This window comes from Halichoerus grypus, chromosome 5 (assembly GCF_964656455.1).
Source record: "Halichoerus grypus chromosome 5, mHalGry1.hap1.1, whole genome shotgun sequence".
Classification (NCBI taxonomy): domain Eukaryota; kingdom Metazoa; phylum Chordata; class Mammalia; order Carnivora; family Phocidae; genus Halichoerus; species Halichoerus grypus.
In genome coordinates this window covers 104,670,090-104,694,962 of record NC_135716.1, presented here as the reverse complement: position 1 = coordinate 104,694,962, position 24,873 = coordinate 104,670,090, and the positions used below count along the sequence as shown (strand labels likewise).

The 24,873-nt window shown below is 39.3% G+C and overlaps 1 protein-coding gene across 5 annotated transcripts in view; it reads left to right on the top strand.

Annotated features, from left to right (window-relative positions):
- Nucleotides 1–24,873, top strand: part of CDC14A (cell division cycle 14A) — a 169,821-nt gene that overhangs the window by 13,197 nt on the left and 131,751 nt on the right. For 4 of the 5 annotated variants that reach the window (XM_078072692.1, XM_078072690.1, XM_078072693.1 and 1 more), the window contains exons 3-4: nt 8,756–8,831; nt 22,643–22,735. In XM_078072692.1, the coding sequence (XP_077928818.1) occupies nt 8,756–8,831; nt 22,643–22,735 (169 nt within the window). Of the gene's footprint in view, nt 1–8,755; nt 8,832–22,642; nt 22,736–24,873 lie in introns of those variants that run through there. The other variant, XM_078072691.1, reaches the window with a different exon arrangement.

Here is a 24,873-nt window from a genome sequence, read left to right as displayed (position 1 = left end):
CAGCCCTATGTTCATGGAGCTTCTATCGTCCAGTGGGCAGTAGGGAGGATATTAATCAAATATTCAGACATAGGATTATTTGTAAGTACTCTGAAGCAAAGATCTACTAGAAGCACATAACAATGGAGCCTGGCCTGTGGGGGTGGGATGGGAGTGTGGGGGTGTGTGTGAAATGGGGTGAGGGCCAAGGTGGGTGTGGGAGAGGGATCAGGGAAAGAGTCTCTGAGGAAGTGTGACTAGAGCTGACACCTAAAGGGTAGGTAGAAATTAACTAGGCCTGGGAGGGTGATGTGCTAAAGGCCTGAGGTGGGGACTAAAAGGAATAGCTTGGCTGGAGCTTACTAGTATTAAAACCAGGGAAATGAAGCCCCAGAGATAGAGAGGTAGGGACTGCACCAGCCTGGACCTCACAGTCAAGTATGAGGGTTTTGCTTTTAATTCTAAGAGTTTAGAGGGGTAATATGATCATTACTGGGTTTTAGAGTAATTATTTTCCTTTTCAAGGCCTTAGTTACTTTATGAAATGTGAGGAGGGTTAGTCTTTTAGGTACAGGGCATCAGTCATCATTCTGTTTTCTGTTTTCTATCAAAGCCACGAGTGTACTGTCTGCATAGTCCTCTTGCCTTCAATACCTGCCATTGAATAAAGGGGTTAACTTACACTGCTTGAGACTGTTTCTGTGGGAGTGAATTTTAATTTTACCAGTGCATTCCTGAAGAAATCTCCTATTGTTTTCATTACTGTGAGTCTCAGAGGGGGTTTTCATTAATTGACTTGCTCCAAAGAGGGAAGTCACAGAATGACAGACTCTGATACTGGAAGCTTGCTTGACACCATCTAGTCTGTTGTTTGGCTTAAAGGCAAAGTGGCGACACTAACCCATTTTACAGCAGCAGCAGGGCCTTGCTACTTGCCGCAGGGTAAGAAGGTACTAAGCGGAGAAGGCTTCCTCATACTTCCGGTATTGTCTGCCTGTAACTTTCCTAAAAACCGAGAATAATGTACCAAAGACCAGGAGTCAGAGTTGATATTGGGGTTCTCTCCTTCCTTTGTGATCTCAACAAATGTCAAACTTCATGCAGGCAAGTAAATGGTAATGAGATCAAGCTTCCTATGAAGACACTTTCTGGTCTGTGGGTTTGTTCCCCAGCTGTGCAGAAAGCGTAGTGAATTTCAGGGGGAAAGCTGTAAGGTTCTTCCCCTTCTTGGAGGAGCTATTCTGAGGGAAATGCCTTTGTACCCAGACTCAACACATTGAGAGGGCAGAATGCATCCAATAGGGCTAGTAGCCCTTGGGAGACATGTGCACTGTTGAATGGGTTTGTCCAATATGTATAACTAGAGTCTTAGACTCTTCAGACTCTAGTATATATATATGTGTGTGTATATATATATATATATATATGTATACACACAGTACATATTATAATATACATATAATAGTCTATAATGTATATAATGGCTAGAAATGTGATATATGATATGATATAATATTTGGAAAGAACTTTAGAACCTTAATTCAGCAGCTTCCTCTGATGGACGAGGATGTGGAGTGCCAGGCACACGTCAGGGACACTGAGCAATCAAGTTGGGGCTAGAACCCCTTGTTTCCCAGTGGTCTTTGGTTTTCTGTCAGACTCTGTGTGACTTTTATGGAGTTGGGGAGCTTCTTCAATGCGCCATCTCTCTTCCCTGAAAGTCAATGTCAATGTGACTGTGGTTTGCTATGCCATAAGGGCTTGAGTATAAGCCTTGAACTGTAAGGGCTTCAGACTGTACTCTTAGATTAGTGTTGGCTAAGCAGTTGAAGCTTTTTTGAAATTTGATTATTATGAGTTTTAGCCATGTACAAGAACTTTATCATCTGACTGGAGGGGTGTGGATAATATTCCAGTGATAGGGAAATTATTAGGTGGTGTGTGGAGCCCACGGGGCTGCACTGATTAATTTCACTAAAATTGTATATATGTACACACATATATGTAATCTCACTGTGCTTCAGAGGGTACTGCTACTCAGTGTTTATCACACTGTGATAAGGTTTACTTGTCTTCTCATTAGGTGGTGAGCTCTTTTTGAGCACGGAATAGCAGTCTGTAGGCTTTCAGTAAATATTTGAGTGAGTGAGTGAATGAACAGACAAAAACTGTCAGCAGTTGTGGTAAAAAATTGAAGAGTTGGTATGCCTTAAAATAATCTTATAGAATTTTTCCATCCTATCATAAAGCAGTTAAATTTTTTTTTTTGTAGGGGCGCCTGGGTGACTCAGTCAGTTGAGCATCCGACTCTTGGTTTCGGCTCAGGTCATGATCTCCGGGTCATGGAATTGAGCCCTGAGTCAGGCTCCCTGATCAGCATGGAGTCTACTCAAGATTCTTTCTCCCTCTCCTTCCTCTTTTGCCCCTCTCCCAAATAAATAAAATAAAAAAATTTTTTTTTTGTATTGTCAGCACTCTGATTAATATACCAACTTATAGTGCCTTACCCAGAGTAAGTGGTCATAAATTTTGTTGAATGAATGAGTACTGCTTGGAATATAGCTTATCTTTTTGCTGAGGGGTTGAAAATTTTTAGATGAAACTTCTGATATGCAGAATAAGGTACAAGAGTGCTTTACACAATGAGTTCTCTGAGAATGGACCCACTTAAATTCGGGTTTGTTTGAAAAACCAAACACAAAATAATGATATGTCATGAACTTCATAAATCTTATAAGAAGACTTAGATACTTTGGGTATAGCAAAAAGGCTTCTAGGCCCAATTTATATTTTACTTCAAATCTGTAGGGCCAGCAGTGTGGGTATTAGGTGACCCTGTGGGTATTGGGTGACCCTGGTAAACGGTTGCTCTGATCCTTGGGCTCCCATTTCTTTGTCCTCCCCAGAAGGAGATGACTCTCTCTTCTCTCCTCTCCCCACTTGCAAGGCTCCCAATTCTTTTAACTTCCTTCCTTTCAAAACAGGAAAGAATTTGATTTTAGCTATTTATACTTACCAAATAAAAGACAGATGAACTGACTTTTACTGAATAATTCATGAGTTTCGCTCTGGTTATTGACCCATAATTTGCCAACCTACAAGGGGAAATTTACAAATAGGTAAGAGAAGTTCATTTGTTCGTTCGTTCATTCATTCCTTCGGAGGGAAAGCTGAAGGTACTCTGAAATAATCAAATAATATATCCATGGTTTTCCCTGCCCAAATGAGGCCAAATGAGACCAGATTATCCCTCCCTCCCCCACCCAAGAAAAAGTGGTGGCCATTGCTTGGTTGTGGCTCTGGAGGCCTCTTCCTGGGAATTGCCGGAATGGAGAAGACACTATTGTGTCGTTAACTTCAGACTTAGGAGCCCACTCAGCCCTCAGGTTTTTCTTTCTTATGTCTCTGCAGGACTCATCTCTGCCATTTCTCTTCCTCTTTCACTGTCCCCGGGTTGATGACTTCCATTTCTTCTACCCTGAGCCCAACTCCTTCATTCTCCTGCCTTGGTTGCAAGTTGCCCAAGTACATATTTTTTTTTTAAACATTTTTTTTTTTAAGATTTTATTTATTTATTTTACAGAGAGACACAGCAAGAGAGGGAACACAAGCAGGGGGAGTGGGAGAGGGAGAAGCAGGTTTCCCGCGTAGCAGGGAGCCCGATATGGGGCTCGATCCCAGGACCCTGGGATCATGACCTGAGCCGAAGGCAGATGCTTAATGACTGAGCCACCCAGGCGCTCTGCCCAAGTACATATTTTATACTTTTTAGCACATTTGACTTACTTCAATTGATATCAATTGGTTTTTGTATTTTAATATTTCTCTCTAGTAATGGTCTGGCTTATTAAATGTGTTCCCATTTTCCCCCACCTCTGGTGAAGAGGATTCTTATAAAGAAGCATGTTGTTGCTAGGTATTTACCCCCAAAATAAAAAATACTAATTCATAGGGATACATGCACCCCGATGCTTATAGCAACATTATCTACTATAGTCAAGTTATGGGAACAGCCCAAGTGTCCATTGATGAATGGATAAAGAAGATGTGGTATATATATATACAGTGGAATATTACTCAGCTATAAAAAGGATGATATCTTGCCACTTGCAACGACATGGATGGAGCTAGAGAGTATAATGCTAACCAAATAAGTCATTCAGAGAAAGACAAATACCATATGATTTCACTCATATGTAGAATTTAAGAAACAAAACAAGTGAGCAAAGGGAAAAAAGAGAGAGAGAGGCAAACCAAGGAAACAGACTCTTACCTATAGAGAACACACTGATGGTTACCGGAGGGGAGGTGACGGGGGGATGGGTGAAATAGGTGATGGGGATTAAGGAGGGCACTTGTTGTGATGAGCAGCAGGTGTTGTATGGAAGTGTTAAATCACTATATTGTGCACCTCAAACTAATATTATACTGTATGTTGACTAACTGGAATTTAAATAAAAACCTAAAGAAAAAAAGGAAGCTTATTGTTGGAAGGTGTCTTCTTTACTCATGGCATTTTATTATATCAAAATTGGTGATAACCCAGAACAGTGTGAGCAGCTATGACCATATTTTGCCCCAATGATCTTGACATTTTCAGAATGTATTTAACCAGTTAGAAACAATATAAAAACATAAAACTATATTATTATAAATACATATATATTCTTAGAAATGCTAACATTGTGAGGAAAGAATATATGAAATGGCCTTAGGATAGAGTTTGTTGGGACGCCTGGGTGGCTCAGTCGGTTAAGCGTCTGCCTTCGGCTCAGGTCATGATCGCAGGGTCCTGGGATCGAGTCCCCATCAGGCTCCTTGCTCTGTGCTTCTCCCTCTGCCTGCCTCTGTCTCTCTCTCTCTGATAAATAAATAAAATCTTAAAAAAATATATTAAAAAAAAAAGAGTTTGTTGGCTTTATATTTGCCTGCAACATTTCTGATTTTTGAAGATCTGTTCTAAATTGCTCTTGGCTGTGCAAAGGTTTTGACTGCATTTCTTAGTATGACTTGAGGCTCATCCCTCCTTTTGTGAAATATGAAAGCTGGCCCATTGAGCTTTAAGATTTTGTAAGGTGGGAAACTGGGTTCAGATTGCTTTTCATCTCCCCTTAACCTGCTGCTCTGGCCAAGATGCAGGTATAGCTTCTTACAGCTGTCTGATTCTCTTACAGCAACTTGTTTCTTTGAGAGACAGTAGAAAAGAGTGGGGACAGGATCCTCTTCTATTTTTCTCTCCTCCCCTGCTCTAGGTCTCAAATTATCTTTTTGGAAATATGACCTCCTTGAACAAAAGGGGATAGGAATTCCCAGAGCCTAATTTCACTGTGGGGAACTATGTAGGCCTCTGAAGGGGAAGGACATCAATTTCTTCAAACACTTTATCCATACCTCACTCAGGTTACTTGGCAATTTCTCTAGTGTTTTATAGTTACTTTTGTCCTCATCTTTTCATCTTGAATGGTGTTTTCTATGAGTGCAGAACATTTTCCGCAATGATGGAAATGTTCTGTATTTTCATTTTCCAAATCAGTAGCCATTAGCTACATGAAGCTTTTGAATGCTTGAAATGGGCTAATTAATATGATGGGAGTACTGAATTTTAATTTATTTAACTTTAATATTAGTTAATTAAAATTTTTTTATTTGACTATAGTTGACACAATGTTACTTAGTTTTAGGTGTACAACATAGTGATTCAACTTCTCTATACATTATGCTACAGTCACCACAAATTTGCTACTGTCTGTCACCATACAACACCTTTACAATACCATTCACCATACCACACCATACAATACCAGTCCCTGACTAGATTCCCTGTATCTTATATCCCCATGACTTATTCATTCCATAACTGGAAGCCCGTATCTCCCACTCCTCTTTACCCATTTTGTCTGAACCTCACCCCTCTCCCCTCTGACAACCAGCAGTTTGCTCTCTGTATTTATAGGTCTGGTTCTACTTTTTGTTTATTTATTCATTTCTTGTTTTAGATTCCACATATGAGTAAAATCATATGGTATTTGTCTTTCTGTCTGACTTATTCCGCTTAGAATTATACCCTCTAGGTCCATCCATGTTGTCACAAATGGCATGATCTCATCCTTTCTTATGGCTGAGTAATATTCCACTGTGTGTGTGTGTGTGTGTGTGTGTGTGTGTGTGTACACATCTTTATTCATTCATCTATGTGTGTACACTAGGGTTGGTCCCATGTCTTAGCTATTGTAAATAATGCTGCGATAGAAATAGGGTGTATAACTTTAATTAATTTAAATTTAAATAGCCACAGGTGTTGGAGAGTACAGATCAACTTAACAACATGGTCTGTATTTGATGTACTTTTCCTGTTTTATTGGAGTATACCAGTTTACTTATCCGATGTTTGGTGAAACAGGTGTGTTTGTTAACCATGTTGCTTCCAAAAGTACACGTGGCTAAGCTGGCTGTGCAGTTAGAAACGATACAGTTATGAGTTTGAAACTAAAGTTGGTTTCTGATGGTTAGTATGAAACTGGAATTAGATGCTTCAAATTCTTTGTGCCTTCCTGAAATTTATTCAAAGTGAATCTAAAAAGCTGATAAAACCACCATAACTAAAAATTCTAGATTTACCTTAACATTCTACAAGTGTCAACATTCATGTTTGAGTAGGAAAAAACAGGGGTTATTAGCTAAGAGTGTTACTTCCAGTAACTCAAGGACAAGGAAATCTCTTGTGATAGAAACAGGGCTGTCTTAATCATGCTGGTAGGTGCTTATTTTTATATATTTTTCATTTTGATTCTTTTGAGTGGATTCTTGTTTACCATCCAAGACTGGTCAGTAATTAGGTGTAATAAACATAGTTCATTTTGAATTCATGGGTATTTTGTTTATACTTACAACACAGCATCACACTGGGAACTTTAGAAATATATCAATAACTTTTTATTTCAAATCATTGCAAGTTTCCTTTTTTGGCAACTCTGTTTTTTCTCTCATGAAGCCTGTATATCGGGACAGCAAATTTTGGTGTTAACTAGAATATAAGTTCCAAAATATTACCAATCTGGCTCCTGGCCGATTTGATGTAGTTTAATGATGTATCTATGATACTGTAATTCAGGTAGCAGAAAAAAAGTAAATGACTCCCTCAAAATAAAGGTCTTTTGGGGATGGATTTTTGAAACTTACTGATAATTTAATAAATTTTTGAAACTTGTTGATATTTAGTAAATTTGTGGTCTAGGCTAAATTGAATCCGAGCACATTAGTGAGCAAAATATTCAAAATGAGGACTCGTTTGTTGAAGTTTTATATTATGAGCAGGATGTTCTTCTAAGCCTATACGGTATAAGATAGAGCCCCGGAGTGAGAGGCTTACCCTGTAGTTGGGCAGATAGGAACTACACGTAAAAAAAAAAAAAGATAATTCACAATATGTGATAGTGTCTCAGATGGTAAGTTTTGGGAACTTTGAGAGAAGGGTAGTGTTTCCTAAGGGTGACTGGAAAGGTAGGATTTGAACTGGATTTTGAGGAAGCTAGAGAGAAGCAGAAAGAGAAAAAGGAGGGCATTCCAGCCAAGGAGACCAGTGTGAGCTGAGGCTTGGATTAAGAATATGCATATGGAGTATTTGGGAATGAGGAATGGACATGTTTGTTGGAATACAGATTCCAAATGGGGCCCTTTAGGAGATAAGGCCATCCTGTAAGTGAGGGGCATGATGTGTAGGGCTTTGATTGCTGGGCCAAGGAATTATTTTGAAGGGAGTAAGGAGCCATTAAACATTTTTGACTGGTGGGAAGGTATGTGAGAAGTGAGATGTTATGAAGATTAATCTTTGGAGTGGCATACAGGATGATTGGGCAAGGGAGTGGGAGAATTTAAGCAGTAAGGATGTGAGATGAAGACTCTCTGCCCTTTCGTTGCTAACATTGGAATGGAAAAGCAAGGGATGACTTAAGAGTAGTAGCTTTTCTGGTGTACGAGAATTAAATTGATATTTATTTGTTGCCCTGTTGTGACTGAAAGGTTTCATGGCCGAATAACTGGGAGAAGCAAGTGTTTTGAGTCTGGTGGGCTGATTTGAAGGAAAGATGTGTTGAGTTTTAGATGTTCTGAGTTCCAGGTAATGGAAGGACCTGTAGATGTGAGGTTCACAGGTAGTTGAAGATGAAAAGGCTGATGCTGGGTCTCAAGTGTGGAAGCCATCTAATCTCTCTTCCATAGGGTTATCAGTGAAATTCATGATAGTGGGTGCGAGAGAGCTGCAGACTGCTGACTGTAGCCTGGAGACATCTGGGGTGGGGAGAGGGAGAAGGGCCAGTGTGTCACATGATGCAGAAAGTTCAAGGAGAAGAAAACTGAAAGAAGACCACTAGATTGAAGATCCTTGAGAACTGAGAGCGATGTTTGAGGGGAATAGTTAGAATTGGTAACTGAGTAGATGATAAATAAAAGTAGGAAGTGAACATGTTATGTTCTTGTTGCTTCTTTTGTTGCCTGCTTTTTAGTCCTTTTTCTGAATGTCCTGGCAGGGAGATAGAAGGAGGTAGAACTTGGAACTGTCCAAACAGTTCCCTGTTAAGAGACCGGAGACTGGTTATAGTAATTGGTGATCCTCAGGAGGGTAAAACCATTAGTTATTTGGATTCTATATATATTGACCCTCATTCTTGACAATAACTAAAATTTGTTTGCAATTTTAATGAAAATAAAAATGAGCGTTGATGTTACTGAAAATTATATTTCTACTAAATACTACTTTTTTTTTTTTAAACAATCTCAGTTTTTATGCAGATTTTGGACCTCTGAACTTGGCAATGGTGTACAGATACTGCTGTAAACTAAACAAGAAACTGAAAGTGAGTATTATGGTGATGTTTATATTTTGGTATTAAAAACTGGAACTTTGAAATCTGACCACTGGGATTGCTGTGCACACACCATTTAGTTAGGTAATCTTGATCTTTGGATATTTATATGAGTGGTTCACCCAGAAGTTGAAACTGATCCACCTGAGTATTCCATAAAGGACATGTTAACCTCTCATTTTTCAGGATGAATTGAAATGTGAGCTGGAATGAAGTCATTGGAATAGTGATCTAAGAAAGAAAGCACAAATCCTTTCAGGTTGTTGTTTAATGAGTCTATCAAATTCCTTCCTAGGATGATTTTTCTGAAACCAGGTGATGAAGGGGCTCATCACTGCATGGCAGGAGCTCTGGAGCTTTTCCTGTCTGATCAAGATAGAAATTTTTACGTATTTCTTGAAGGTCATCTTTGTAGAGTTAACAGCCAAGTGAGATTGATGAACTAGTAGTGATACAAGAGGGACTTTACCTGTTATGACAGAATTTGGGTCATACATTCGGTATTCATCTATATTTTTGATTTTACATTTTTTTTTTCTCTTAAACTCTAAACATATAGGAAGAAAAGCAATATGTATACTCCTGGTTTTGGTAAATTTATTTCACCACATAGAAAGAAATATTTCTCTTTTTCTTCCAATTTTCTAAATGAGGATCTTAAGTGTAATGTTTCAGTTTGGAAGGTCAAATACTACACAGCATGCTGTTAAAGATGACTGCTAAATTACAATGCTCAGGTTGTTTATTCTTTCTGCTGGTTAAAATGTTACTGGTGTGACGTAGTACTATGCCTTGTACATATTAGCTGCTTGGTGATCATCTTTTGAATTGACTGGTTTTTATTGAACTTAGGTAGAAAAGACAGTGTATGGTGGAGAATTTGCTGTAAAATATGTTGTGAATTTTTGAATTCACAGATTTTTGCCACTGATCTGAAAATGCTAAATGATCATGAATGAATGCCAAAGAAATATTTTTTTTTAGTTAATCATTGTATAACATAAGATCTGTTGCAATCAACTGTTTAAAGACTTAATTTGTAAAGTATTAGCTGACTTGAAAATATGTATGTAAATGCCTTTAACTGAACTGATCTACATTTTGCAGAAAAGAAGCTACTGCCTGTAGTTTAGAAAATAAACTTGAAACTTTTGTAATCACCAAGGAAGCAAATAATATCCTTAAAAGGATTTAAATATAAAAATATAAAATGACTTTTTAGTGGGTGAATTAACAAGGAAAGGAGAGTTCATAAATAATTGAAGCTTATTTCTTCCTTTTGAGGACCTAGGAATTTTTTTTGCTTTCTTGATTAGTCCTGTTAGTATGTCGTTGGTATGAACTGGGTATTATAATTAACAATTTGCAAACTGACTATTATTTAGAAGATTGAAGAGAAGAGAATCATTATTTTGAAAATAAAATTTTTGGTCTGACTTAGTGTTCTTATAGCAGTCACGTAAGAGTAGATGGCTTGAGTAAGGCTATTTTTCTACCATGTTCGATACCAAACCCTATAAGTAAGTGTATACATGGACTTGTTTCGATTTGTTTTCATTTACAAAGCTTTCTTTCAACATTATATGAAAGTTTAATAGAGTTCAGCAATCCCTTGTTTCATTTCAGTGATCAGGTAATCTGATGGATTCCTAGAAGGACTTTTTAGCTTTAATACGGCTAGTGGTACCCTGTTACTTGCTGAAGGAATGAATGTTAAAACCCAAATGTTAATAAGCCATGGATTATTTTGAAGCATCCAAGTACAATCTCTATGTTAGGAGAAAAAGACTGACTACCAATCCAAAGCTACAATTGCTTCAGCCTTGTGGAATCTCAGTTTCTTTAGCTATAACATAGGGGTTACAGAGCTCCCACAGAGGGGTGGTTAGGATTATATTAGAAAATATATGTAAAAAGTCTTTGCAAATTTCAATGACTTATGGCGAAGAAAGTTACTAATGGAACATTTATGACTTTGGGTAAGAAATAACAATAAGAGTTTTTCAACCCAGTTTATGAACGCCTTCTCAGCCCCCCTAGCTATTATTTCCATATTCAAAAGCTGTCCGATATAATTTTAGGAATGGAAATGACCATTTAGTCCAGCCAATTAATTTTATCGGTGCAAAAAGGGAGGCCCAGGAGAGTCAGGTGACTTGGCCAAGGCTGCAAGGGAAAGTGGGGGCTCGATTTCAAGGCTCTCGACTTATTCCTGCTCTTCTCCACCTTCGTTGCTAGCCGAGCCTCTGTGGTTTATAATCTTTCCAGGCGTGCTCACAACACTGCCCCAGCTGACTTCACCTTGTTGTCCCATAGTGGTCTCGAGACTCCTCCGCCTCGTTTGCTCCAGTGACTCCGGCTGCTTTTCTTCTAGGAAACCAGACTCCAGGCTTTTCTGCTTTGAATGGACCCTTCTCGTTCCGTACCTCCCATATTCTGTCTCCCTCACCTTCATGTAATCTCCAGGCCCTCAGGCTCCGTATTTTCTCAGGCTCCCTGTTGGTGTTTCTCGTCTGCAGCCCGTGTTCACTCATCCTGGTGAGACCTTTGGGCACCTTGCTTCCGTGCCTTTTGTCTTGCTTGCCTTGACAGCTGCCGCCCTTGGCGTCTTTCCCGGTGGATGATTTCATGCGCGAACTTACTGATTTACTGCATATCACAGTACCCCTTCGACTCCCAGCTGTGCACTTTACCCTGAGCCACACCAGTTGCTCCACACAATGGCTTGTGACGTCCAGTCTGACTTGAGTGCCCCTTTTCTCTGGTTTGATCACTCCTTTACGCCTTCAAGGAGGCATCTCCTCGCGCTACCGAGGAAGGTGGGAGGTGCCTCCCGTTTCCCCAGAATTCTCTGTGCAGATCTCTATTATTGAAGAATTATAATTACCTGTTAGGTTAGCATTGCTCTCTCTCACTAGACTAGACGCTCCTAGGAGATGGAGATGTGACATATAATTCTGTGTCCCCAGTGCCCAGCACAGGGTCACCAGACCCACAGAAACTTCTGTCGATCTTATCGTGATCCCCTTGACTTCATGATCTCCTTGACTTACAGGTCCCCTTTTAGCCTTTTGCCTCTGGAGATTTCAGAATACTCTGCCCTCACTGTTTACATCCTCACTACGCACTGATTTCTTAATCCTTTGCTGTCTCACTTTTGCCTTACTTACCCTGCTGAAACTGCTCTGGTGACATTTTTTAAAAAAAGATTTTATTTATTTGAGAGAGAGAGAGAGAGAGAGCACCAGCCGGGGGGAGGGGCAGAGGAAGAAGCAGACTCCCTGCTGAGCAGGGAGCCTGGTGTGGGGCTCAATCCCAGGACCCCAAGACCACGATCTGAGCAGATGCTTAACTGACTGAGCCACCCAGGTGCCCCGCTCTGGTGACATCTTAAACACCAGATCTGATGGTGTTTACTTGGTCATCAAACTCTACTTCTCTGAATAATTTGCCACTATTTTAACCGATTACAACTTCTTGGAATATTTCTCCTGTGTGGTTTCCTAGCTCTTTTAGGCATGTCTTATTTTCTACTTTGGCAATTTTTATTTCTTCCAATAAAGCTTTTATGTTTTTTTCTTCTTTATTTGATACTTTATATAGATAGGTAATATTTTGCAGTGCATTCTACATTTTTTATTTTTATATTATCAGAAGGTATTTTTTTCAAGTTGATGATTTGAGGTGGTGATTTATTGCTATTTTTTGTGTGTCAATATACATTCTATTCCCAGTGACTTTCATTTTAATTATGTTGATTAGAATGGAAAATTATCCATCAAACATATACTTAGATTCAAAAACCAAAAGTAGGGGTGCCTGAATGGCCCAGTGGGCTAAGGGTTTGCCTTTGGCTCAGGTCATGTTGGGCTCCTTGCTCAGCGAGGAATCTGCTTCTCCCTCTTCCTCTGCCCCTTCCCCTCAGCTCATGCTCTGTCTCTCGCTCTCTCCCTTGAATAAATAAATAAAATCTTAAAAAAAATCCACAAAACAAAAACCAAAAGTGGAAATCACTACCATCAACAAAAAAACCTATATTTTAAAATTTAAACTATATTTTAAAAAGTGTAAGCACTAATTGTTGTGCAGTGATAGGTTGTAGTTTGCAGTTTCTGGTCAGTAGTTACTGTAATGAGCTAAGCAGTCCAAAGAAGGAAGATTTATTGAAGTAAGAACAATTGGTAAAACTCTGTATGTTGTTTAATGTAAAATGCCATCAGTGATTGATAGGCTAGACCAGAATTCAGTAATTTGGTATTTTAAGAGTTCCATAAACCCCTGAAATTATATATAAAATTTTATGTGTATTTACATTTTCCTGTGAGAAGATGCATAACTTTTAAAACAGTTCTTAAAGGGATTCTTGCCACAGACAATGGTAAAAACACTGGGTTAGAATATACAGTCTTCTAAAAGGGAAGACCGTTCTAACAACATAGTGATATTTTAAAAAACAATACCTTCTTCAAATTTAGTCATGTAAGAAAATCTTTCAATGACTGATACAATAATAGGAAAGTTTTATAAACATGATTGAACTAGTTTTTCCTAAAATGGTCAATACAGTTTTTTTTTTTTTTTTAAGATTTTATTTATTTGACAGAGAGACAGAGCGAGCGAGCACAAGAAGGGGGAGTGGGAGGGGGAGAAGCAGTCTCCCCGCTGAGCAGGGAGTCAGATATGGGGCTCGATCCCAGCACCCTGAGATCATGACCTGAGCCGAAGGCAGACGCTTAACCGACTGAGCCGCCCAAGTGCCCCAATGGTCAATACAGTTTTAACTGTTGATTTCACTTTTCCTCTGAGAAAATGAAAACCTCAGTCTGTGAAAGAAAAAATCTAAGAGCATCACTGAAAAAAGGGGACATTTTCTAGGGCAGTGATTTCTTTTTAATACTGCTTTTATGATTCAACAGGACAATTACAGTAATCTTGAGGACTGCTTTTAAAAGGTTTAAAAGAATATTGACAGAAGTGTAATTTTAAATGTACAAAACATCCCACATAGCCATTTCAGGGTAAAAGGAAAAGGGGGGGGTGGGCCTGGTGAAATGGACAATTGTATTAAAGCACTGAAAGTACCTGGCAGATGGTGGGGGCTCGGGGACTGTCCTTGTTGTTGAATGAATCAGTGCAGCAATCCTATCTGCTAACCAGGCACCTGCCATGGTATCAGGTGATTGTACACAAGAACTCTTTTGATATAATGATAGGGCCACCCTCTTTTTATAACTACAAAAATATGTTGAGATTTCTTCATGAGGTTACCTTCTGTTTCAGATTCATGGGCTTTGGGGGGAAGAAAAGCAAGTTACATTTTGGATACAGTTCATGTAGTTTAAAGAGGTATCAGGGGTTCTAAAGCAGTGTTAATTCACACGGGAGTGAGTGGACATAGAATTTGCAAGGCACGGAGTCCTTCCTGATGCCCATTTAGAAATCCTCAGGCAATAAGAACCCCTTTAATGGAGAATCCCCAAATGCCATCAACCAAATTATCATCATGGTCAAATAATCTTTATGAGCAACTTTTCTCTGACATGTTGACTTCTGCTCTGATCAAATGTGCCATTTCATTAATGAAACATATTGGGTTTGAAATAAAACAGACCATACAGAGACACCTTTTTCTTTTTAAAGGAACTACTCAACCTATTTTGTTTTAGCTCAAAATAAAAACATAAACCATATTTTGTTTTGTACAGCCAAAGAAAATTTTCAAGAATATCCCTTTCCTGGGAAAGTTGGAGGTAAAACATGTAGAGGTCATGGCTGCTGACAGGAAGACCTGTTCATTTTCTCGCTTTTGCAATGAGATGACAACTGATTGCTTTGGAGACGCTGATTGCTGCGGCCATTACTGGGCTAGCCTAGTCACCTGTAAGAGAATGATGCCTTGATCACCACGGCCCCCGTGCCATAATCTACTTAATATGAGCACCATCACTGGCCGAGCTTGCTTGTTTAGGGAAGTGCATGGGCTCTCTCTCTCTCTCTTTTTTTTATTAAAGAACATATTGTCCAGCCTGCACTAATGTCTTCCTTAGCTCAATCAGGCTGATTCACACAGTTTAATTAAACATGGTGTTCCAACCAAATGACTTGAAGATTTTACTTTTAAGCATGGCAAACAACTTTACTAAAAGGCTGCTTAAAAATCTGTTTTTCTAAATTATGCATTAACTCTTTTGTGTGTGTGTGTGCGCTAGCGCGTTTTGGCTTTGAGCTTAATTACACCACCTGGCGCCACCTTTTGTTTTTGAATGGTTGAGTAGTTTGTGGTCTCCTGCCCTAAGCTGAGCAAGTGCATGATTTGTATATGTCACCACCATCCGAGGATAGCCTGGGCTATTTGTGATTCGTGTAGCATGTCGACATTTTCTCTCTCTGAGTTGCCGTGGCATGTTTTTCTCCAAGAGTGAGCCCTCCAGAATGCAACCTTTCACATAGTGTTCTTTTATGAGATAGAAAATGTCTGACTGGGGTCAATACCCTCATCTTAATTTGTATTGTTCTCTCATAGCCGCCGTCATACTTTGGTTTACAAGTACCATTAAACGTTTATATGCTAGATTGCACACTTGTCATGATTTACATAACAGTGGTAAAACTCTGACTCTCAGGTAAGCAATCCAGCTCTGGAAATTTCCATAGGTTTGATTATATTAATTGGTAGATATTCAGTACTATATTCTATCTTTTATCTATTATTTTTTACCTTGTTAAAGGAAATAATTACTATACCTGTAATTAAGATCATTCTGTTGGTCCTTGCTCTGCTATGAATGCATCCTTAGGTAGTTGTTCTCTTTTGTTTGTAATAAGCCTTGGTCAATATTTCCCCCTTGGTTAGCATCAAATATTCATTAGACTGTGAATGCTTATGAGGCTAGAGAATGAGGTTCTGCTCCCTTGTTACTGCATCGTTCAGCACTGTCTTTGACACATAGCAGCTGCTCAATTCATGCCGATAAAACCAATAGAACTTTCTTCAGCCACAGCATCCTGGCACACAGATTTGGCGAACTGGTTGCCTATGGGCTGCATTCAGTTCTGTAATGTTTCCTTGGGCATGAATGCTGTTTAAAAATTTTGAATTCATGGTTAACATCTATAATTTATGAAAATTTCCACTTAATTCTGGATTTTTGGCTTCTCTTAAATATTAAAGTATGCGATTATGGGCCCAGATTCCTACATGGGAGTAGGAGGTTGAAGCTAAGTCTTCTTGGGATAGGGCATGCTTTTCTAGTTTACCAACTTACCTACTTCAAATTCTTGGCCCCTGAGGGCATCTGAACTTTGAATCTCTGGAATAATGCCATTTAAGGCAGCTCAGTTACTGAATCATTAAAGGAACTTTTCCTAAGGTGTTATCATCTGGAATGCAAGAATTTACAAATTGTGATACAGTTTTCTGAGGAATCTGGGGAAATGTGTTTTTTATAACATGCTTTTAAAAGGCATATGGAGGGGCGCCTGGGTGGCTCAGTCGGTTAAGTGTCTGCCTTCGGCTCTGGTCATGATCCCTGGGATCGAGTGCTGCGGTGGCTCCCTGCTCAGCGGGGAGTCTGCTTCTCCCTCTGCCTCTACCCCTCCCCCCCCAGCTCATGTGTGTGCGTGCGCTCCCTCTCTCTGTCTCTCTGACAAATAAATAAATAAAATCTTTTAAAAGGCTTATGGAATGATTTGGAGTTCCTAAGATAATTTAAATATGTCTTTTGGGGCTACTTGACCAAATAGACAGTGTTTTAGGAGCCATGTAAAACATTTCCAGGGGATGACCAGTCACATTTTTATGTAGCATAGCAGATATCAGCGCGCTGTCCCTGGACCAGCAACATCAGAATTACTGAGGAACTCGTTAAAAATAAAATTCTTGGGCCCAGCAATCTTTTTTTTTTTTTTAATTTTATTATGTTGTGTTAGTCATCATACAGTACATCCTTAAAGCAATCTGTATTTTAATAAGCCCTCTAGGTTACCCTAAACCTGCCTGTTAACAGGATGAAATATAATAATAAAATATAATTTAGATTGATATTTGTTTTTATTTCTGAAAAGTTTTAGTAATATTGACTAATTCAACAAATTCTTTTTTTTAAATGCATGTTTATTTCTTTTTTCTTAAGATTTCTGTTTTTGTATTTTTTTTTTAAGATTTTATTTATTTATTTGACAGAGAGAGACACAGCGAGAGAGGGAACACAAACACGGGGAGTGGAAGAGGGAGAAGCAGGCTTTCCTTAGAGCAGGGAGCCCGATGCGGGGCTTGATCCCAGGACCCTGGGATCATGACCTGAGCCGAAGGCAGATGCTTAACGACTGAGCCACCCAGGCACCCCAGTGCTCCTTAAGATTTCTATTTTTAAGTAATCTCTACATCCAGCATGGGGCTTGAACCCACAACCCCGATATCAAGAGTCGCATGCTCCACTGACTGAGCCAGCCAGGTGCCCCTGTTGGCCTGAGAATTATTTAAATTTTGAACCATGAAACTTGTGGCCTTATAATTGAGATTTACACGAACTATCAAACTCAGTGAGAGAGTTCTGGATTTCTTCCATCTACCATACTTGCTGAGAGAACTCAACTGTCTGGGATCTGACATAGGAGATACTGACCTAGTGTGATAAGCCAGGCCCTCTCTGGCTCCTAGCTTTTGTTCTCTTGGTAAAAGAGAGACATAGAATTCTCATTATTCTTAAGCCTTGCCCAGGACCTCTGGTTTGGGAGTCACACTGTGTCTGGTCAAATTGGGCCCCTTTGGTACTATTTCTATGCTTTCGGAAATGATGGAATGTAGCAATAAATGTTAGCTGTCATTATTATAGAGGGCTGGCTACATCCACTTAGGTTAAGAAGGTTCGGAAGGCTCTATACTGTAGTTTCTAGATAGAAATCTAAAATACATGTGAATAGGGGCTACAGGTTATCATTTGTAATTGGTCATGTGCAGGCTTGCTACAGAGCAGGCAAATAGTTCAGAGGTCTTAGTATTCCTTCTGTGACATCCTCCCCTTTATATTTAAGACTACATTCATTTGTTTTACCAGCTTCTAACTTTACTTTGTTATCATACAGTGTTTTTGTAATCTCTGAACTTCTCATGTAAAGCAAAAACCGTCTGTAATAGAGCAGGTAGCTCATTGAAGCCAGAGGTGATGGTCTAACTTTGCAAGTGCTCTCCTTTTTTTTTTTTTTAAAGATTTTATTTATTTATTTGAGAGAGGAGAGAGAGAGAGAGAGAACAAGCAGGGAGAGTGGCAGAGGGAAAAGGGAAAAGCGGGCTCCCCACTGAGCAGGGAGCCAGACGTGGGGCTCGATCCCAGGACCCTGGGATAATGACCTGAGCCGAAGGCAGACGCTTAATGACTGAGCCACCCAGGCGCCCCTGCAAGTGCTCTCCTTGAAGGGCCTGGTCAGCATACCCAACCACAGAGGAATTGGGCCAAAGTAAGGAAGACACAGTTCAGTTTGGAGGCATGAAGTTTTCTTGGTATTAGGGCAGAATCTGAGAAAATATCTACTGGGCTCATTCATAAATTAGAGTCCTCTTGTCTACACACTGTGCCTTTCTCTTCCTCCATGGTAAGTTCCTCCAGGAAAGATCTTGAAGATCTTTCTTCAAGGATGTTTCTCTAAAGGGACTTGAGTCATTGGTGTCTCCAGTGGATTGTATTGTTTCTTCTGGAATGCTTTAATATGTAATAGGTCGTTTTTTAAAACTTTTTTTTTTTTTTAATTTTTAAGTAATCTCTACACCCAATGTGGAGTTTGAACTCATAACCCCTATTAAGAGTTGCATGCTCTACCGACTGAGCCAGCCAGGTGCCTCATCCTTGAAATTTTTCATTCCAGTACCAGAATATCTGCTATGTTACAATAGCATTACTGGTGTAAGCCTGGGGCAAGGTGACCTATGAGAGGAAGGCCTGGCTGTGACCAGGAAGGAAATTAGGGCAAGGCCAGTAAGATTTAAGAGTTTTCTCTGTTCTCATTTATTGTGAATTAGTTTTGATTCCTTGAGTGAGAACTCAAACTTTGTGATCTGACCTGGGAGACATTGGCCAAATTTCACTAGGCAGATGATTTCTTGACTGTAATGCTTTTGAGACTTAACTGAGAAAAACAATGGCATTCCGAAAACATTTATGTAAGGTAAATGCTAGGAGCTTAAAAAATTTTCCTAAAAATTAGAAAGCTGTAGTTAAAAAGTCAGTTATTGTAATGTACACCATGGTGACCATAGTTAATAATACTGTATTATATATTTGAAAGTTGTCAAGAGAGTAAATTTTAAAGGTTCTTATCACAAGAAAAAAATTTTGTCATTATGTATGGTAATGGATGTTAAAAAAATTGTTTCCATCTATAGGCAGCTTCCAATAGATATTTTAAAATAGTTAAAATTTGTAGGTGTATTTTACGAGAATATTCTTTATCTGATGTAATTTCTGAAAGCTTGTAAAGTTTAAAAATTCTTCTAAAGTCCTCAATAGTTTAATTTGTATTATATTTACTTTAAGAAATTTATGGGTTTATAGTGAAAAGAAAGTTTCTACTAGAATTTCATCCTGTAGCTTCATGGTTTCTGTTGCAGGATGGTCTCTGCAACATATACTAAAGTATATCCCATATACTTTCAAAGAAGAGTGAAAAAACAAAAACCAAGGAAATGCAAAACGTTTGAAAACAACCAAAAAGACTATTGGTGATAAAAGCACAGCCTTATGAGTTTGTCCCTTTTGGTGAATGGATTTGTAAAATAAATTTAATTCCACATTATTAAATGATAGCAGTAGTTTGTTGTGAAATCTAAATTCTTAGTGGAAAAGGGCATTAAAACAGACAATCCAAACTCCAGATCAGTTGTGGATATTTTCTTCCCCACAGGTGTTTTAGGGAACTAGGAAATGTAATTAGTGAGAGGCCGGGAGCCGAAAGAGCTGAGTCCTTATGCTCAGCCTGACTCATGTTTGCAGGGGCCCGGCCTGTGGAAGACAGTCTTTAGGTTTGGGATCAGACACCTAAAAATCTGCTTAAGTTTTAAGGGTCTTGACTCTCCTTTCGGTAAATCAAAACTAACTTATTGATGGAGAACAATAAATGGCAAGAACAAGCCAAAAGACAAACCAACAAACAAATAATAAAAACAAAAGGAAATGTCCTGCAGACAATGGTTTCAAATTGAGGAAGCAGGGGCGCCTGGGTGGCTCAGTCGGTTAAACATCCGACCCTTTTTTTTTAAAAGATTTATTTATTTATTTGAGAGAGAGAGAGGGAGAAAGAGGGAATGAGCGGGGGAAGGGGCAGAGGGAGACAGAGGGAGAGATCTCAAGCAGACTCCCCAGTGAGCATGGAGCCCTTTGTGGGGCTCAGTCTCACAACCCTGAGATCATGACCTAAGCCAAAACCAAGAGTCAGATGCTCATCCAACTGAACCACCCAGGTGCCCCTAAATGTTGACTCTTGATTTCGGCTCAGTTCATGATCTCAGGGTCATGAAATTGAGCCCCACATGGGGCTCCATGCTCAGGGGTGGGTCTGCTTCTCTTCCTCTTTCTCCCTCTGCCCCCTCACCCCCCCCCACCCCGCTTGTGTGCTGTCTTTCTCTCTCTCAAAAATAAATAAATAAATCTTAGAAAGAAAACAAACGACAATTTGAGGAAGCAAGGAGACAGGTGTCAGCATGATTGATAGTGACCTTGACATCTTTAGATAACTTCAGTGTGTTGACTGAACTGAATTTAATGAAATGTATTTTTAAAGCTTTATTTCATAGGGGTATTTTCATAAGTCTGTCTGGAAATGAGGACTTCAGTAATGAGACCCACTTTGAGGCAAACCGTTACTTTTTGAAGTTCAATTTAAAAGAGCAATACCATTTTCAGAATCCGTGATTCTTTTTTTTTTTAAGATTTTATTTATTTATTTGACAGAGAGAGACACAGAGAGAGAGGGAACACAAGTAGGGGGAGAGGGAGAGGGAGAAGCAGGCTTCCCGTGGAGCAGGGAGCCCAATGTGGGGCTCAATCCCAGGACCCCCAGACCATGACCCGAGCCGAAGGCAGACGCTTAACGACTGAGCCACCCAGATGCCCCTGTGATTCTTGATTAGGAAAGAAATGCCTAAAGGGATGGTGAAGGTTTGCAGGCTCATTGCTGGTATACAATACAGCTATGTTTTCTGTGGTTACATCAAAACCAGAACACTGCAGTTTCCTGTAGAATAGACCTCAGAGTTGGAAGAGTTTCTTTTCCTTGTAGAAAATAGCCAGGTGAACAAAGAAGGGTAGGTAGTTGAGCTCTCTTACATTTTTAAAGGAGCTGTAAAAGCAGGTATTCTGTGGGTTGTGGTCAGTGTGTAAGGTATAAAAAGCTGCTTTTACAGTCAGCTTGAATTTATGGGCAAATATTAAGAGGTACCTATGTATCTGTATTTTGAAAACCATTTGTCAAAATGCTGTAACTGTTTTGGAATATGAGGAAATTGAGCAGATTTCATTTAGTTGCATCAGTGTTCTCATTGTTTTATGTTTATTTGAGTTTGATGAATACTTTGATTTCATTTTAACAGCTTTTTTTACTTTTCATGTTTAGCAGGTATACAGCATACCAAGTTGCTAATTTTTGGATTTAGTTGAATACTTGAGCACGCAACATTTGCATGGCATATAGCAGGTGCTTAATAACTGTTTGTTTGAGTCCATGTATTGTATTAAGATGTCTGCTGATCCCACCCTTTTGGTGGTTCATCTTTTCCCATTAACCATTTATCTTCAGATAACTGAAAGGGGATTTTTTGTAGAACATTCTAGAAAGAAAATATGAGTATTGATGCTCTGTTAATATTAGTATTGGTGCTCTGAGTTAAATAGACTGACACATTTAAAAATAAACTGTAAAATATGAAAAGTACAGATAACTTTTTTGGGAGTATGGTATGTAGGGAAGGAAAAAGGATGAATAATTACTCAGCCTTAAAAAAGAACTTGCCATTTGTGTCAACATGGATGGACCTAGAGGGTATTATGCTAAGTAAAATAAGGCAGAGAAAAACAAATACCATATGATTTCACTTATATGTGGAATCTAAAAAACAAAACAAACGAACAAACAAATAACAACAACAACAACAACACAAACAGACTTATAAATACAGAGAATGAACTAGTGGTTGCCAGAGAGGAGGGGTGTGGGGGGGATGGATGAAACAGATGAAAGGGATAAAGAGGTACAAACTTCCAGTTATAAAATAAGTTGCGAAGATGAAAAGTACAGCATATTGATGTAATCAATAATGTTGTACTAATGTTGTATGGTGATACACGGTAACTACACTTATCATGGTAAACAATGTGTAATCTATAGTATTGTGGAATCACTATGTTGTACACCTGAAACTAATAAAACATTATATGTCAACTGTACTTAAATAATAAAAATTCAAAAAAGAAAAAAAGATGAATAGATTTTACATATAATATTTAGAGTAAATTTTCAAAAATGTTCCCACTAGTAAAGATGCCAATAATTTAATTCTTTCCCATTGCATGTCTCCCTGCTTGGAGAGAAATATGTGTTCTATTGTCAAATCGGCATCATGATTGGGCTGCAAAAAGTCAACGCCAGTAACCCTCCACCCCTCAAAAGCTCATGTACAAATGCCATAGAAATGAAAGTTGAAAGTTGGTAGATTTCACTGATTGTGACACATCTTGGAAGTTGAGATGATGTTTACCTTCTGTATATTTTAACATTGTCTCTATGGTTACACTCTTTTTATTCCCTCTTTTCAGTCATACAGTTTATCAAGAAAGAAAATAGTGCACTACACCTGTTTTGATCAACGGAAAAGAGCAAATGCGGCATTTTTGATAGGTGCTTATGCTGTAAGTACTTTTTCATGATTATTTTCTATAATCAGGCCAATGGAATGCTAACACTGTCACATAAAATCCAGGCCACTTTTTCAGTGGAATTGGGAGATGGTGAAAATTATTAACACCCTGGGAATGGATATGGAACGGAAAGTGTGGACTCCTATCCATTGGCTGTTTAACTCCCAGATTTTATTTCCTAGTAGCTAATGAGAGAATCTTAGAACCAAAATGGGTAGCTTGGATCCCGCAGTTGTATAGGTGTTTTTAAAAAAAGAATATCCAGAAAGAATATTTCTAGGGAAAAGAATATATAGTGGAAGATATTTATTTTTATTTATTTTATTTTATTTATTTTTTTAAGTAGGCTCCATGCCCAGCGTGGAGCTTGAACTTATAACCCTGAGATCAAGACCTGAGCTGAGATCAAGAGTTGGACATGTAATGGATTGAGCCACCCGGGCGCCCCTATAGTGGAAGATGTGTTTTTTGTTTTTGTTTTTGTTTTTGCAAGAGAGAGGGGTGCGAGGGGCAGTGGGACTGGGAGAGAGAGAATCAGCCTTCATGCTGGGCTCAATCTCACAACCCTGAGATCATGAAGAGTCGGATGCTTACCCTACTGAACCATCCAGGTGCCCCAGTATAGTGGAAGATTTTTAAAGACTGTTGAGGTGTTCCTCTTTTGCAAAAGAGGAAATCGTAGATTGCATGGGGGAGGGTTGTTATTATTATTATTTTTATCAATCCATTTATTAATCTATACATGTGTTTGTAGAGGCAAACCAAACATAAAGCCTGCATATATTACAGCTTCCCTAAGAACTGGACAAGACTTTCCCAAAATAATTTTGATTGGAAATTTTATTCTCTGTAAGCACTAAAATGTAAATGTGAGTTCCACGTGAATGTGCTGCAGAGTTCTGGTGCGACTATTTCTAGAATTTTCTATATATACTGGGATTGGGCAAAAAGTTGGAAGGCAGAAGCCATCAGGGCCAAAACTCATCTGTAACCTGTACTGCTTTTTAGGGACATGTGTGATATGCACTTAGGAATATGCTGGTCTAAAGGCAGGGGAGCGAGGCATCATTTCCCATCATCCTTGGGGAGGGTGTGCTTCTCTGAAGCCTGGAAGCACACTGCTGTGTGACCTTTCAACAGCCTCCTTCTGAAGATCTTGCCGGAAGGAGGCACCACCTACTATACCTCACATTCTGCCACATCAAACCAAAAGCTCTGGGGGAGAAAACCCAGAGGTGGCGTGGGAATGACTGTCAGATATTGTAGGGTGTAGGCTGAGAAGAGTGGCAGGCCGACAGCCTGACTGCAGCCCGGGGTCTTGTTTCCAGGGCTGAGATGTCCAGCTCTGCCCATCTTTTCTCCCCCTGATGTAGCTCCAATAAAGCCTGGGGCCATCCCTTGTGGTACTTTTCTTTCCCACTCTGTAGGCAGCATGGTATAATATCAAGAATCATGACTAAAAACATTTTTTCATCCTGAAGTGGCTCTGGGATGATGGGTAAACCACTTTATCTCTCTTCGCTTTATTTAGTTTCCTTATCTGTAAACTGATAGGGTTGGCTATAATGACCTCTAAGTTTCCTTCCAATTCTGAGGATACGAGGATTATTTGTAGTGCCAGACAGACTACTGCTTTTATTTTAAAAGTGTGCACGAAAAGCTGGCTGTTGGCGTGAAGGTTCAGCGAAGTGCTGGTAAGCTGAATTAAGCAGGCATGCTTATTTTTCACTTTGCGTTGATAATTATTACTCATTTGAAACTGATCATTGCCACCATGTTTAGAATATGGAGAGCTTGTACTAACCTTTGGATTCAAGCCATCTGAGCAAGCGTGTCTTTCCTGAGGAGTTTTGTGATGCCGTGTGAGCATGTTCCCCGGGAGTCCATCATAAGGGATTGCCATCAGGAAGAGGTCATCCGCTGCTCTCTCTCTCCTTCCTCTCTTCCCTGCCCTCTCCTCTTCCCTTTCTTCTTTCCTTCTTAATGCCCGGCCTTCCCGTTTCTGGTGTCATCCTTAATTTCATCAATGGCACCTCTAGGGCTTTGAAAGGAAGCTCAGTCGCAATAGGTGCACTGAGCTTGGATCTGCTGAAGTTTCCACCACTTTAATGCAACCAAATGAAGGAAAA